The following is a 15,837-nucleotide window of genomic DNA, read 5'->3' on the forward strand; positions in this document are numbered from 1 at the left end:
GGTCAGTTCCAAGAGAATGGCCAGTCGCCGTGAGCGCATGGACAGAGAGCAAGTTTGACACGAGCGAGGACATCACGCAAGTGCAGCAGCCCATGAGTGGTTTTGAGCCGCACTCGCCCCATGCCTAGGGCGTGCTCTCGTGTCCCGTTCCCAAAGTTGACAGGGGTCGGTTTAGGAAAACTGACATAATTTGCCAGAATGTGCCACTCGCGAGTCATACTGTCTGTGGCCCCACTATCCTATACCCATTCACACTGTGCGTGCACGCATGTATTCCTCTTGGAGAGGAATACATGCCTTGGTGTGGCTTAGGGTAGCCAGGCGCGAAGATACCAGGCTGCAGGTATTTCTCCTGGAGCTTCATAACGCAGAAGGGCGTGATGTGACCAGCATGGCCACAAAAGTGACATTTCTGCTCCTCAGAAGCGGATGCTGAGCCTTCTGGTGTGCGGTCCCGTGGGGTGCGCCTGGGTGACGCACTGCGACTGCGACGGTCAGTACTGCGACCTCTGCGTTCAGCTGCCAGCGCTCTAGCGGGACGCTCCAGTGGGGGCAGGTCGCTCTCCAGAGCATAAAGAGCAAGACGCAGCGTGTCAGGGGTGTAAGTATGGGCATTTAGACGGAGATGGGGACGGCCTGCGTCAAAGCGCACACTGAGACCCCTAATCAACTGGTTGACTACCGTGGCCACTGGGACCCCAGCAGCAATGGAGGTCAGCTGCTCATTCAGCTCCAGCGCCCTGGCGACGTACGCATCTGCACTTTCGTCGGCACCCTGGCGGATTGCAAACAGCTGCTCCTGTATTTGTATCTGCTGCGGGCGAAGGTAATTCTGGTGACGTGCCTCCAGTAACGTCCACATAGCAAAGGCGGATGCAGCGCCTTCAATCACACGCGCTGCGGCGTCATCAACATTCATTTCTATGTAAGCTCGTGCGATTTCGTCACCTTCAAGTACAGCTGGATCAGCATTCTCGCCAGGCGCTCCTCGGAGATGGCGACGAAGGTTCTTCGTTGTTGCAAAAGCGAGCATTTTCTTACTCCACCTTGGTCAATTGCGCGAGGTGAGTAGGAAGCCAGGTCCATGCCTGGACAGAGCTCCGCTGCGGTCATCCATACTAGGCACTATTGCAGCGGGTCAGCGAAGCGTCGTAACTCAAATTTGAGTTACGCCGCTTCAGGTTATGGGTCCGCACGCCTCCGTTGCGTTGCGTGCGGACCCATAACCTATTGAGATTTACAGACAACTTGCTCGAGGTACACATGTACCGAGTACATGTGTATTCATAGGAGACTGATAGGGATCAGTCTCACAGCCTAGATCAGTATCCAGGATGACGTGACTGGACACTGGATTGGTAATTAGGACTGGATAGCTCCGGTATGTATACACGTGATAAGCATGCTAACTTCCCACAGAGGGAAGAAGTACTCAGTCGTACTTCAACACTTCAGAATTCAATCTGCGCGGTCTAAGCAATGTATTGACGCAGTGCTCCATGTAGCTGACTTTATCTAATCTGTAGACCGAGGAACTGCACAATCCGTGCTCCCGGTACTATTTTCCAATTGCAGTTGTTTAGATATCGCTCGAATGCAATGACGCAAAGCCCTATGTAGAAGGGGTGTTCTTCGTAGAACGCTTGCCAGAGCCTGGCAGACAAGGACTCTTCTAGGGCTAGGCATCAGAAGGGCTGATTGAAGAGAGGTGCACATGTGTGTCGAATTTTGAAATGCTTGGACCAGGCTGGCCAGCACGTCAGAATACAATGGAAAGCGCATCTTTATGCTTGCGGTCACTGGCAGGGTGAATGGAAGTGGTTGGGTGCATAGTAGACCCAAATGCAAAATTGCCTATTGCCTCAATCAGGCCACCACAGTGTTGCAGTGGTGCACATGGCGGTCATGCAGGAACCCCAAGGCCTGGCATCATCCCGCTCAGGTGATACAAGCCATCCACAGCGTTTTGCAACAGAATCATCCGCTGCGCGTATACCGTGTGCGTCCCCTTGTACGGCCAACCATCCACACAGTGCAGCGAAGAGATCGCAGACAGATGCGCCGATCCAGCATCCGTCAACGTGGCATCCCAGCACAACGACACTCTGCAGCTTCGGCATCGCTGCAAGTAGTCCCTCACTGGCCTAGCCGTACAGCAACTCAGGGAGTTCAGTTGTTCTGCGCTTGCGCAGTCAATGTCTCAGGTCATTGCAGGTACGTCCGCAACTACCAGTGTCAACTTTGTATTAAATGATACGACACACAAAGTGCCTGACAAGACCATAAGAATATTGACCTAACGGACAAGCTGGGGCATGAATGATTACCCACACACAGCATCTTAGCCCCGCAACAGGGGAGTCAGCTTTCTCAAGGCACACTCTCGACATTGTCAGCCAATGCACGTGCGGCAAAGCCCAAAGGGATCATCTTCTGCCAGTGCCCACAAGTCTGCAACATTGTCGTACCCACTCTCACTGGTTGAGCCCCATAACTGATATAGACATAGTTTTAAAATTCTGAGAAATCTGCCTCGCTGAAGTTGGTCCCGATGGCCCTGTCTATTTCCTCGGAAGCATGAAATCTCAAGATAGTGTTGTGCAAAGCAGCAGGCTCTTCTCTCAAGGAAGGAGAGGCTTCAGCATCAGCACAAGGCCTTCTGATACAGACCTCCCAACTAAGGCTTCCCAGCCGGAGCCGTCTCCTTTGAAGATCTGCTTGTACCCCAGCGACTTGTACAGTGCTAGCGCAGCCATATTGTTGGGTTCCACGTGCAACGCAATTGCCTCATTCTGCAGCTTCCGGGCCTCTTCCTCGCACCTCTCAATCAGCATCTTGCCTATGCCCTGCCTGCAGATGCAGACGCATTCAGCTACTTGAAAAAATAGGGATCTGCGACATTGCAAGAGTAGTAATTCATGGGCTTGGTTTTCAGGTGTGAACCCTTGCTGCATATGCTTTCAACTTGCACTTGGAGCTGCCAAAGTCTATGGATGTGGCAGTGTTGTTATAGTTCAAGCACCGCACATGACATGGCTGGGCCAGACAGCTGTCAAGTGATCATTTGTGGAGAATCACCAATAATCGCCAACCACTCCACAATGACAGTCAACGATATCAGCACATGTCATGGCAAATGCTACGCTCCAATCAACACGTGGTCTCATTGCAGTCATTGATTCACAAGCAACGGACCATACAGCATTGCTGTGGCGTGAATGCATTCAACATGATGAATCTCACAAGTATAAGAAATGGCTAGCAGAGCTTGCAAACCACACCTCTGGGCACTGCGCGCTACGCACAGGTTGCTGATGTAGGCAATTTCCATCCTCTTGAGCCACTTGGTTTTCCCATCCCTTTCAACTTTCTTTGCTGGAAGATGCTCTCCAAGGTTGTCGAATATGACTGCACCCACAATGCCCCGCCGATCATGAGTCACTCCCCAGGTGTCGTTGGCCTCGGGCATGTCAATCACATCCAGCAGGCCGAGCAAAATGCTCTCGGTCAGCTTATCTGTCCACGGAGCCTCGTCGTTCATCCTGTCACGAGCTGGGAAGCCCCGAGGAATACCGCCATGCATCTGGTCCGCTACAAAGCACGTGAAGCGTTGCTTCCTAGTTTTGGCTATCTGAATGCCAACCTGCACATTCACATCAGGCTGTTAACTCGTGTTGAAACAGTCCACTTGGAGCCATCATGTACGCTGTAGTATTTTCATGGACAGGCAGACTGTTGCCATCGTAAGATTGTACCACTCCTGACATGCCCACATCACACAATGCGCATACCTTATGGTGCTCACAAGAATGCTCCGCAATTCTGCCTGAGACGATTGTTGTGGGCCAGCAACCATGCACAGTGGCCAAGACGGAAAGTTACAGGTAGGCCCATCATTGGCCAGAGTTGGTTCCATGGCAAGCAGCGGGCATCGCACATGGAACGCTAGCACTCGATCCCAGCGCAGAAGACGGGTGAATCGGTCCTTTCCGTAGAAAACATCGCAGTGCACATCTGCTATTGGCCATGCATCCCGCGTTTCCGCCTCTTCAATGCTCACCCTCGGCGCTGCTCCCAGCGGCGTCTCGTTGGGTGCCCCACCCGTTGGACTGCACCCTTGTGCCTCTCGTCAGTATCTGAAGTTGATGATGTATCTTTTTACAACACTACCGCATCCGCATGGACATCAAGGCAAGAACTACTTGGGAATCAGTGCAACCGTTATCATCGCCTGAGGCTGTATCTAGATGGGCAGATCGAGATAGGCAGCCTTGCGTGGGCTTGGCAACACATGCACATGCCATGAGATCGACTTGAGAAACGAGCGCAGGCAGAGCAAGGCCATGCTCCTCTTGACGCCGTGGGCCAACCAACCCCAATCATCCATGAACAACCTGGCAAATGGAACTTTCAGGCATCTGGAACCCAAACCAGTAATAATCCTATCTCACAGGCAGTAAATCTGCATTCACGCCAACATTCATTGACGAATGTATCCATGTAGATGGTACAGCCATGTGGAGAGGTCCCAGGGCTCATCAATTTGGAAAGGTGTTTCATGATTGTTGGCAGTTGCGTAGAGAACAGTGGATATTGATAAGGCAGACATCAGACTGAAAGTATGAATGAAAGCATGCCGTACTTGAGAATGCCAGCCCCTGAGGCACATCTAGAACGTGAGGGGGCTGTCCTGAAGGTCAGCAGCGTCTGGCCTAGTCTGGAATGGCAACCAGCACTGCTGCTGACAACAGAAGTGGTCCTGGTGGCCCTGAGATTTGCACCATCACAGGCATGATACCAGGCTCCCATTGAGACTAGCCGCACAAGGCTGATCGGCGCACGGTATGTGACTATCTAACAATGGCTGGCCGTGGGGAGCTGATACTCAAGCAGAGTTGTGTATAACGGCAGGGATTGCAACAGTCCTCAGACTTCGTTTGCGTCAAGAGTAGATACTTCAAGCAACCGATGGGGTTCTGAGCATTCTCCACACTGGCCGGGTGGAGACCACTGGTGGGCCCCCCCAGTGACACGGTCCTGTGCAAAACGGTGATTGTTAGCCGTGCATGGCGCGAGGGGCGGGTGCGGGGGGGGCTGTGGGGCAGTACGTGTAGAACCACAAGGCAATGATGACACTCAATACTAATATAGTAACTCTCGAGAGGGTGCTTGTCCAAGCACCATCGTCACGTACGACAACGGCTAGGCGAGAACGCCCACCATACCGCACACGTCAACCTGTCGCAATATTTGCAATATACGGCATCAGTACGCAGTTGTCTAGCTAAATACAGTGCTGTGCGAGGATTGTCAAATGACTCAAAGGGTGAGTCCGACAAAACCCCAAGTAATATCGTTCAACCATTCTCACGGCATGATGATACAGCAAATATGAGTGGTGAACGTACCTGGCGCTGTAATCAGTTTTGGCAGTGCTGCCTAGTGTGTCTCGTAGAATCAATGTGCAGGGGACGACATTACTGCAGTAAGTTGTCTGATTGATTCAACACCAGACGTCTTCTGCAAACGATCTCATGATACACTTTCCATCGGAACCCCTTTGTCTCTCAAGTTCAAACAGGTCATCTTGATGTTGGTGCGTCTTATCAATCGAATGCAAGGGTATCACTGAGAGGGCCACCACTTCTACTGGCACACTCGACCATTGTCACCCGAAACAACGTACATTCCTCCTTGCCCAGGAGTTTCCGCGCTGCGATATACACTGGGAACAAGTGCATCATCCGGCCGGTGTCACCAGCGTTTGTGTTTCAATCATGACCAGCCCTCGAGGGCAGGAACCATGGTCCATGAATGCCGATGCATGCATCAGGAAACCGCGCATCAACTTGAACCCGACGCGCCCTGAGCATGATCTGGAGCGGTACCATGCAAAAGGGCCACACGAGTCAAGGATGACAAATTGTGCGCAAGTATCTGCTCGTAGAGTTTTGACCATTCGACGGAATGCTCGTCACAGAGCAAGCCATCTTCAGAAAGCGCCGCCACCTGGGGCAGGTCCAACCACAGGTCAGGGGCGCTTCCAGGCAGCAAATCGTGGTAGATGTAGTACTGCAAAATGTCGCGCGGCAGAGAGGTACCCATAGCCAACGGCAAAGTCTGCCCTTCCTTCTCTGCCAGACTCTCCGCTCGTGTCCATGCGCGGCAGAACGTATGTGGTATCCTGGCACACATAGACCATGTTACACACAAATAAATGCCTGATACATCATGAGCTGGCTCCCAAGGCTGTCATGGCAAAGCTCGCTACATCATTCATGATTCTAGCAAACATCGAGCAAAGCTTTCACAATCTGTGAGAGGTGTGTGTGATATTTCACGTGCCTATGCCAGCAAGAGGAGGTGTCTGCAAGTCATTTCCTTCTCATTTTCTGCGGGTCAGGCGGTACCTCCATGGGCAGTACATTTGGACGATGTCTTCCCACATCCGCAAAGTGCGCATGCTCTTGGTCAGGCCTCCAATAATCGGCCACAGCAGCGTCAGCTCCTCCGGTGTTAATGGGCCATCGCAAGTTTTCAGAATCTGCGGTGGCGCAGATGATCAGAAGCGATGTTACCAACCAGCACAGAGTCATACGTGATAACCAATTGAAATGTTTGATTTCTCACAAGGCCTTGATTGCTGCGCGGTCTCAGCCCTCGAAGTACACTTACGTTTAGTTTGACGAGACTACGGTGAGGATTGTTCAACCGACATGTACAGCTTCCAAAGAGAATTGACACGACACGGCAAGTAAGTAAGTCATGCGTCAAAGGTGGGGCCACATGCAAGGACCATGACATGGGATCGGTCGAGCCCCATTTTGGGGCCCAAGTATGCACTCTTGATTACTTACTTCTGCAAACCGAGGCAAGGCGGCAGCGGCTTTAGTCGAGCTTGCATCCATGCAGCTAATCAAAGTCCAGCTTTAGCTTAGGTGAGTGTATTTTCATCGAAAACTGATTGTCAAGGTGGTGATCGTCGAAGCATACAAACAACTGAGTGTCACCCGAGGCGCCGGCAGACGCATGCAGTGCTTCGCACAAGTTTACAGCCCATGGGTCAAGACGTCGAAAATGCAGAATTTTTTGGAGGTACAACATGCCCCGAGATAGCTGTTCTCTTTTTGGCAACAGCCGGCTGTATGGGGCGCACCTCCACAATGGCATCCTTGACGCCCTTCTTTTTCAATTTGTCGGGCCCCGGGTTTCTGCTCCTTGTAGATTCGGCAGCAGAAAGTGTTGCTGACCTCTTTTTGATGTTCTTGACACGAATGCGGATGGACTCTGCGGTGAAGCCTGGCAGCTTGTGCTCTAACACCTGCAACCTATTTCTCTATCAGTTGAGTGGGATTTCCAGCATCATGCTAGGCATTTATCCAGGACGGCACCCCCGGGGGCACAGTCGTGTTGAAGTCAGATGCCTCGTCATCACGCTGATGCACATGACGTGTGCAGCACAAACATGCGAGGACAACGGTGAGGCTTGCGGACATTAACATACGGTAGAATGAGGCATGCAAACTGCAGTTCTTTCATGACAACAAAGCATGTACGGATCCTGGTATATCTACACATTGAGTGGTGGGCCTACAGAAAAAGAAGCTGGCATATGGACATGTGTAGGCATTCTGAGGGCCTACAAGTCAGTGCACAACATGAACGAACAACGGCCGTCCACAGACAGGCGCGCATAATGGGTGAGGACTCAGCGGTGAGCGATCATCTCACCATCATGCATGCGGTAGCATCGCCGAATGCACTTGCGTGTCAGTACGGAGGAGGAATCAAGTGCGGCGAGGAGGGGGAGCTCACGCTGAAGTTCTTCCCGTGATGCACGAGGCAGAGCGCCAGCAGGCGGTCCTCTCCGTCTGAGGCTGGGTGGCGTCCGTTGGCGTTGGGCCCCTCTAGGCGCTTGTGGATCTGTGGCATGAGCGTCCTGTTGAAGAAGGCTGCCAGCATCGACATCACCTCAACCGAGCGACGATTCAGGGGCGAACCACTGATGCATTGCCGATCGCACTTGCTTGGCCTTCGCGTCCAGAGCGGCTGCGGTGGCTCAAAGCCCTCCAGGCACTGACCTGGCAACTGCACATCCGGCCACGCCTTGCTTCACGTCATCGCAATCATGCACCGCTATCACCAATGTGCAGCATCTTTGACCTGGTTGTCGGGCTTGGATGCATATCACACTTCCGTGGTGCAGATTTGACTCTTTCCTGAGAAGCACAGAGCTCCAGAGGGCGTCAATTGCACCAACCTCCTTGCAAGTTGAACTGAACTGCGTAAGAAACAGGCGATATTGACCATGGACGTGCAAGTCCTGGCGGATGTTGCACCTAGCTGGAGGAATGCAGCATGCCCCGGAAGCAGGCAATCAGGGAGTTTACGGAACGCTTCGTTGACGAAATGGCCAACAAGCACGCGCCACTGGACAGCAAGCCATGCGTGAGGCTCGGGCTCCTTTCGCTTGTCACAGACAATTGATCTGCCAGCCAGACGCATACGTTGCAAGAAGATACAACTGGCAGAAGTAAACACAAAGGAATGCGCACATGGACAAGCTTCGCATTGCACCCTTCAAATTCGAACCGGACGCCCAGCATGGTAAGCACTGCAGCGCGAGAGATCCATGGGATGGCAGCGATAGTGGGGACAAATCGACGGAGCACAACGGGGCGCCAGCCCTTCCGCAGGCCTTCAAGGAGGGACCCAGGGGCGTCCAGTGACGCCTCAACGCTGAGCGCTCCCAAGGTGTCGTGGTCTCGCACTTGTGCATTGGGTATTTGGCCAGCGCTAAAGGCCTCCCAGGTGTCCAGGAGCTGCCAAGCCTCAACCGCCACGGCGTCGAGCTCCTCGCGCTCAACCATCACATCTGCCTCTTTTAGGTGCCACAGCTTTACCTGAACATTAAGAGGCATGCATTACCGAGAGTCGCAACGCAAGCGGATGCTGACACGCTGCTCGCTGCTGCGTGCTTCCAGCTGGTTCGGTAGCAGCACTCGTATGTTGCAGGCGTTCCCTCGTTTAACCACATCATGTGCTGCAGGAAGATTTGCTGATGGACTTGCTGATGGGACACGGTCACGGTCACCAGTAATGCATGCACTGACGTATGTAATGTCGGCATTTGACAGACCCTCACCACGTCACAACCCAACTTTGAACACTCCCCCGATATTTTTTATATTGCCGTAAGGCTGTCTTGTTGCTTGCCAGACGTTTGAGAGCACGCATGGAGCGAATTACACAACACACAGCATGGTTTACGGCACAGTGGCGCACTCCGCACCAGTTGGCACGACACCATGCGCTGCTATCCTGAAACACCCACGGCTATGAGCACATAAGTGCAGGCAGGACGCACCTGGTGCTCGTTGATCGTGCGTTGCGAGGAAAGAACGAACGTCTGCAGCAGCTGCTGGCAGTGGATCTGGACCTGGCAGAAGAGCTGTCGCAGCTGAGAGTCCGAGAACGGCGCGACGTCGGCAGGCAAAGCCTCCACCATGTTGGGGGTGGGTATTAGCGGGGGTTCCTGGGGGCGAGAATCGCCCGGATCTGGCAACTGGATGCTGTCCACGGGTGTCTCCGGCTGCTTCCCCTCAGTTTGTCTCCACCGCGTGTGCAAGGCTGGCCCTTCGTACTCGGCACCAACGCCCTCGTCCTCCGCCTCCCCACCATTGCCATGGCCACGCAAGCCCCACGGGTCTGGGTGGTACTCCAAATCCTCGTCCTCCATATCCTCATCGGCTGCGCCCTCTGGCAGAGTGCCCTCGTCGGGAAGCTCATTGAAGATGTGGCGCAGGAACCTGGACGGAGCGTCGCAGTCAGGACGCAATGCATTAGCTCGTCAGTATGAGAAGAACCTCTCTGCCCCTCAATCTCTGGGCAGCACACATGCGGCACCACAAGCCTCACCCTGCTGCAACATAAGCGCCGCAACGTAGCGAGATGCATGGTTAGGACAAACGAAAATTAAGTGGCACATGCACGAGCGGGCGCACCAACACATTCGAGTGGATGACAGAATCTCGTGCGCGGTCGTCAAGCCATGGTTCACCACTCAGATGCCCGACGAGCCAGCACACACATGGCGTCGTTCACAACTCACCGCAGTGACTCCACTGTGTAAGGCAGTATGCAGAGGGTGCGCACGTGTTGTACTCTTCGTCGGGGTCGAGCGAGATGTCCTCCAGGGGCTCCGACGGCAGGTTGGCAAGGAGTTCGTCATAGCGTTGGAAGAAATCATCGCCCTCCATGAACGTTAGATCCAGCGTGTTGCGGGTATGCTTTCGAGGGGACGAGCCTACTGGCTGGCTATCGGATGCTTCGAGAGCAGCCACCAGGCCGTGAGCCCCAGGAGGACATCCATCTGCCGCAGGTGAACTTGCTGCCTCGTGTCTTGCGTGATGCCCCTCTTCGTCGGGTGCCAGTGGGTCAGGACTTGTCGCTGATGTCCCTTGTCGGACCCTGAAAGGCTCGTCATCGACAGTGCCGCGCAGAACGGCGAGCCCATCATCGGGCAGCGGTGGCCATAAGGGAACTCCAGCAATGTGATTCCCTACATAATCATTAGGCATCATCAGCTGCTGTTTGCAAATTACTATGGAGAGGTGCCAAGTACTTGATTGCTCTGTGCGTGCAATGATCCATGTGCGACCGTTTGCCGTGGCAGGCCCTACATGCCTTTGTGCATGGACCTTCTTACGGGGAATACATGTTGCACAAAGGAACTGGCGTGTCTCAATTGTCTCTCGGTTCAATTTTATGTGTTGCATCAGTTCCAGGATTACCAATGCAGTTGCGCAATCCACAGGGTTGCCAAACCAAAGGCTTGAGGCGCAGTTCACAAACTGCGACGTACAGCGCTGTGACAATGGCTAAGGCAAGCCATTCCCGCATGCTCAATGATATCGATATAAGTTGCAAACAGAGCTGCTAAGCTGCCTGCGTGACGCTGGCTTTGTCAGGCTGCAGTCCTGTCACATTGACGCAGTGCTGTGAGGCGTGGTGCCATTCAACGGTTTGCTTTGCATCGTAACAGAGTTGGTACAATTGGCAGCATTCCCGAGCACGCATAGCTCTGGCGCATGCCTTGTGGCGATGATGAAGGTGGTGATCGCGTAGGGATGACCGTGGCTGGAGGGGGCCGATGGGGCTTGTGGCCGCTGCTGGAACGAGTGATAGGAGGGCCCCTTCCGAGGGCGGGGCTGCAATGCCAATGGCGTGGCCCACCACGTCTTGTAGGGAGGACTCGACGAGAGGGCAAGCCGAGCGTGTCTGCCATTGCCTACGTTGCTGCTGGCTTTGCAAAGCCCCTGATATCTCCGCTTCGTCACAGATGCGGTCTACCAGGTCCTTGTCATCATCCGTCTGTGCACGCCCTCACATCCTGTGATTCATGTGCGCCCCGAGTATTGCTCTAACAAGCAGGCAAAATATCCAAGTAGTTCTTGGACTTGCCTTGTCCATGTGGATGCGGGAGTGCTATAAAAAGACACACCATCATCATCAGCATCAATGTATTGGCTGACGATGGCCTGAGCCTCAGCTGTAAATCCTATGAGCCAACAGCGAGCAAACATCATATGTGCTTCGCTAGTTGGCGAGTTGACCTAGCTTGTTGCACAAGTGCACGCTGTGGTGCGTCTGCTCGATTGAGCAACTCAGACTCATTGACAGGTTCCACGGTAGTACGGGGTGGGTTGAAGGCGTGCAACAGCATGTCAGCGTACGCCTGCAATTGTTTCAGACTGTACTTGAAGAACGGACTCAGGTTGCTCGTACCGTGGATCCAGTGCTGAAGTCACTCCATGACCTTGTGTCCAAATCATCCAGAATGCTCTCGTTTGGAAGTGGCTCCAAATCTGTCGAAGCTCCTGCATTTCATGAGAGCGTCACTTCTCCATAGGCACAATGCAGCGGCTCGAAACGGCATCATTCCAAGTGGTGTGCATGGCGTGCATGTTCTTGTTCATAAACCGTCGGGTTTCTGTGAACAGTACTGCGACCATGATGTCAGATTATTGTAGGTTCCGAAGTCTAAGAACCTGAGGCGGTGGTCCCTTGCTCACTTGGGTTGATGCCCACATGCTGGGGGACACACCAATGGTCATGCTATCACAACTGTTGTGGCGCTTTTACAGTCAGAATGCATTGCTCTTTCTCATCATCGTTCATTAAAATTTTCTTTAAGCAGGAAGCACGCCCATGCACAGCGCCATCACCGATGGCACCAATGGGCTCTGTGATGGACTCTGCTAATAAAACTCTAGCTGCGTGCAGCGGTAACAACGTGCAGTAACGCCCTGCATGTGCTCTTGAAACGAAATATAAGCAATCAAAATATGACATTTTTCTCCTGAGCGCGGTCCAAATTGCTCGATTCTGTAAAAGCGCAGCTTGAGGAGTTTGCATGCATACAGGGGGGTGCAAGATACGAACACCCGTTAACGAGCCTCAGAGGAACATGATGAACTCCTTGTCTGCCTTGACAAACAGAACAATACGTACCCGCATAAGCTAGCATTATCGTTGCATCAACGGGATGTAAGCGTTGCTCTCGCTCGTCTTCACCCTCTTCGTCCATGTCATCCTGCTCTTCTTCATCGTCCTGCCCTTCTTCGTCGTCCAGCTGGGCCGCTTCAAACTCCTTATCGTCACCATCTTCAAGCTCATCCTCGTGAAACTCGCATGACCGAACGCAGGGCCTCTGCCTTCGTGAAAATGGTGAGCATACCCTACGAGCTTTGCCTCGTGGAAACATGTCCGAATGCAGCAAGCAAATGGCAGAAGGAAGGACGCACGAACAATGACAAGTGAAGTGTGGCAGAGCCTGGTAATGTTCTTGTTTCGGACATTCGAGCCTTGTTCAAACTGAAAGCAACAATTTGAACTGCGGCATCTGTAGATAGGCTGTACCTACTGGACGTAACCTACGCCAACCTGCCCCGTATCATTCCATGCAATCTTGGGTTCTGAGATGTTTCCAGGGGCCCAGCATGATACGATAGCTTCTCGCAAAGGTGAGAAGCGATGGGTTGTGAGTGCGTGCACGTTCATCACCCTTTCTTGCTGTAGAGGGAGATGAACAGTTGCAACATAGCAGATAGGTTTGGATGTTGGAACGCGTCGCTGCACTCCTTTGACAGTACAATCAGAGAATCGTCTTCAGGTGTTTGATGTTGTTATGGAGGCCAGAATGCTCACGGCATCTGTGAGGGCGAGGTTCACAAAGCGTCAGCATTCGAGTCGTGAAAGCTGCAATCATGTCGCAATTCAACACTCGCGGGTGACAGCGCATGCTTCGTCAGCAACTGACGTTGCAAGTTATCAATGGACAGGTGCTGATGATTTTTCGCATCTTCAGGATCGTTTTGATCTCCCGCCTCTCCCATTACCGACACTGACTGAGGCCAAGAGGGTTGTGCTAGTCCGGCATGGCCAAAGCACATGGAACGCTGCTGGCAGGATTCAGGGTAGCACGAACTTTGCGGTTTTGAGTGAGAAGGGCCAGGCTCAAGCATACACGACGTGCGAAATGGTATGTTGGCGGACCTTGGCACCTAGCGTGATTGGTACGGTTGGACTCTCGGGCCTTGGGGTAGTACAGAAGCGCCTTGACGCTCTCAAATGAAACAAAGCGCACCACTTGTGCTGGCTGCTTTGAACTGCTGCGAGCTTTGGTCTTCACTCGCTCTGTTTGGTTGCAAGCAACCTGCTTGCGACGCGAGTCTACGACATCCGTAAGGCTATCTTTGGATAACACAGCTCCTTGAACATGTGCGCAGTTGAAAGCCGAGCGCTTCACCAAGCTCTTCTACAGTCCGCTCACGCGATCAGCGGACACAGCCACCATTGTGTGGAACGGGAGGCAGGGCCCGACGGAGTGCATGCCTGCACTGCGCGAGGTGGACCTCTACAGTTTCCAAGGGCTTCTAAAAGCGGAGGGAAAGGCACGCTACGGAGCAGAATTTCTTCAATGGCAGAAGGCACCGGCAGACTTTGCGATTGACGGCCACAAGCCAGTCAGGGAGCTTTGGTACAGGGCATCAATGGCGTGGCAGTCGATCCTGACCGACCCTGAGGCTGGCGCGTGCGTCCTGGTTGTCGCGCACAATGCAGTCAATCAGGCGCTCATCTGCACGGCACTCGGCTTCTCCCCCACCTTCTTCCGGCGCTTGCTGCAAAGCAACGCTGCATCGACCGTCCTCGACTTTGTGCCGAATCCGAAGGGAGGCTGCCCAAATGTGACCGTTGACAGGCTGAACCAGGTATGCCTGTGTGGGGAGCTCGCGCCTTGAAAACAATGCCATTATGCAACCGTGATCAAGCTTCAGACACTTGGGTGCGACGATGGGCGTGGTAAGCACCCTGTCAATGCTCACTTAAGACATAGCTGCACACGTCTTACCCAAAATCATTTCAGCAAAGTATGCACATAACAAAACATTGACAAATATGAAATGATCTGTGTGCGTTGTGCCCATAACTGTGCGCGCACAGCAACGAGTCAACAACCACCAACGTTATTGTGCGCTTTCTGATGGGCGTCCTCGACAACTGTTTGCAACGGCACCAGCGTCTAACTGGGCCAGCACTCGAATCGGGCGAGCGGCAGCCAGGCTCATCAGGAAAGACAGTAGAGAAGCAGAGCGACATGCGTGCTTTCTTCATGTGTGGCGTACTTGCATACTGGCCATTGACTCACCGTCTCCCACTGTGCATGATTCCTATCGGCAAGCGCCAAGCACATCTGCAGTCGTCTGCAGAAGCTTTGCCCTTGCCCATGCAACACGAGCATGCGTCCGAAACATGAGCCCAGTCTCCCTTGTCGGACTGGCAACCCAAGCTGCTCCCCTTGTACTCTCCTTGCTGCCTACTAGCTCGCTAGTTCCTGTTTACAGCAGTAAGTGAATATGAGGGGGTATGAATGCTGTGTTACCGTACTTGCACTGGAGGAAAACTGCTGAGAATGATCACACGATCATTCTGCCTGCCTTAGCTTTTGTTTTCACCTCTCTAGGTACCCTGCCGACCCAACACATCGCTGAATATTTGGCACAACTGATGGCATTAATCATAGAATGTTCGCGTACACAAGCCTCGCTGCCTGCAGTCTCCCGGCCGGCCGTTCGAGGCGGATGGTGCAGGGTTGGCGAGCCGAGCGCGGTTGGTGCTCGTGCGGCATGGCGCCACAGAGATGACAGAGGACGGCAGGATACCTGGGCCGCAGGACCAGAAGTGCAGCAGTCTGGGCGAGGTGCAAGCCCACAAGGTGGGAGAGTTCCTCATGGACATGAAAATCGATTCGATGCTGACCTCGCCCATGCACCGCGCCGTCTACACCAGCTCTGTCATCTCTAAGTGTCAGGGCTTGGGCTGGGACCGGTCGCCTCGGGTGCAAGAACTGCCCGAACTGACTAACTTTGACGCTGGCTCGTTCAATGGAAAGAGCGTCAAAGAGGTGCGTTGTGCTTTGCTGGTGCCCTGATCAAAAGTCCATCATTGGCCACTGACAATATGCGGGACACACATAGCTCGTCTCGCGCCAACGCGGGGAAGGGCAAGCTCACACCTGTGCCATCACGTTATGCATCCAGCAAACTTCCGTTCAGCCATGACTGGGGCCGCCCGTGTCCAAGAGCTCAACAGGATCGCAACAGATCTCTTGGAGCTCGTAAACTGCTCTATTTGCAGTCAGGGACATCTGGATGCTTGCGTTGCCAGAACTAGGGAGTCTCGGAACATTAGCATCTACCTGTATACAATCTTAGCCGGTTTCCAGAACCGGCTTGTTTGTGGAAACGTAAATGAGCGCGTCGCTTTTCATGATCT

The 15,837-nt window shown here is 53.3% G+C and overlaps 1 protein-coding gene across 1 annotated transcript; it reads left to right on the plus strand.

Moving 5' to 3' along the window:
- The first annotated feature begins 12,772 nt into the window (after positions 1 to 12,772).
- Positions 12,773 to 15,493, plus strand: LOC149809325 (2-carboxy-D-arabinitol-1-phosphatase-like). Its single transcript, XM_089994889.1, has 4 exons — positions 12,773 to 12,838; positions 13,370 to 13,543; positions 13,791 to 14,273; positions 15,086 to 15,493. The coding sequence occupies exons 1-4, from the start codon at positions 12,773 to 12,775 to the stop codon at positions 15,491 to 15,493; spliced, it is 1,131 nt and encodes a 376-aa protein (XP_089851015.1).
- The last annotated feature ends 344 nt before the right edge of the window (positions 15,494 to 15,837 follow it).

The sequence above is a fragment of the Nuphar pumila genome, unplaced genomic scaffold, assembly GCF_984573655.1.
Source record: "Nuphar pumila unplaced genomic scaffold, dmNupPumi1.hap1.1 HAP1_SCAFFOLD_1391, whole genome shotgun sequence".
Lineage (NCBI taxonomy): Eukaryota > Viridiplantae > Streptophyta > Magnoliopsida > Nymphaeales > Nymphaeaceae > Nuphar > Nuphar pumila.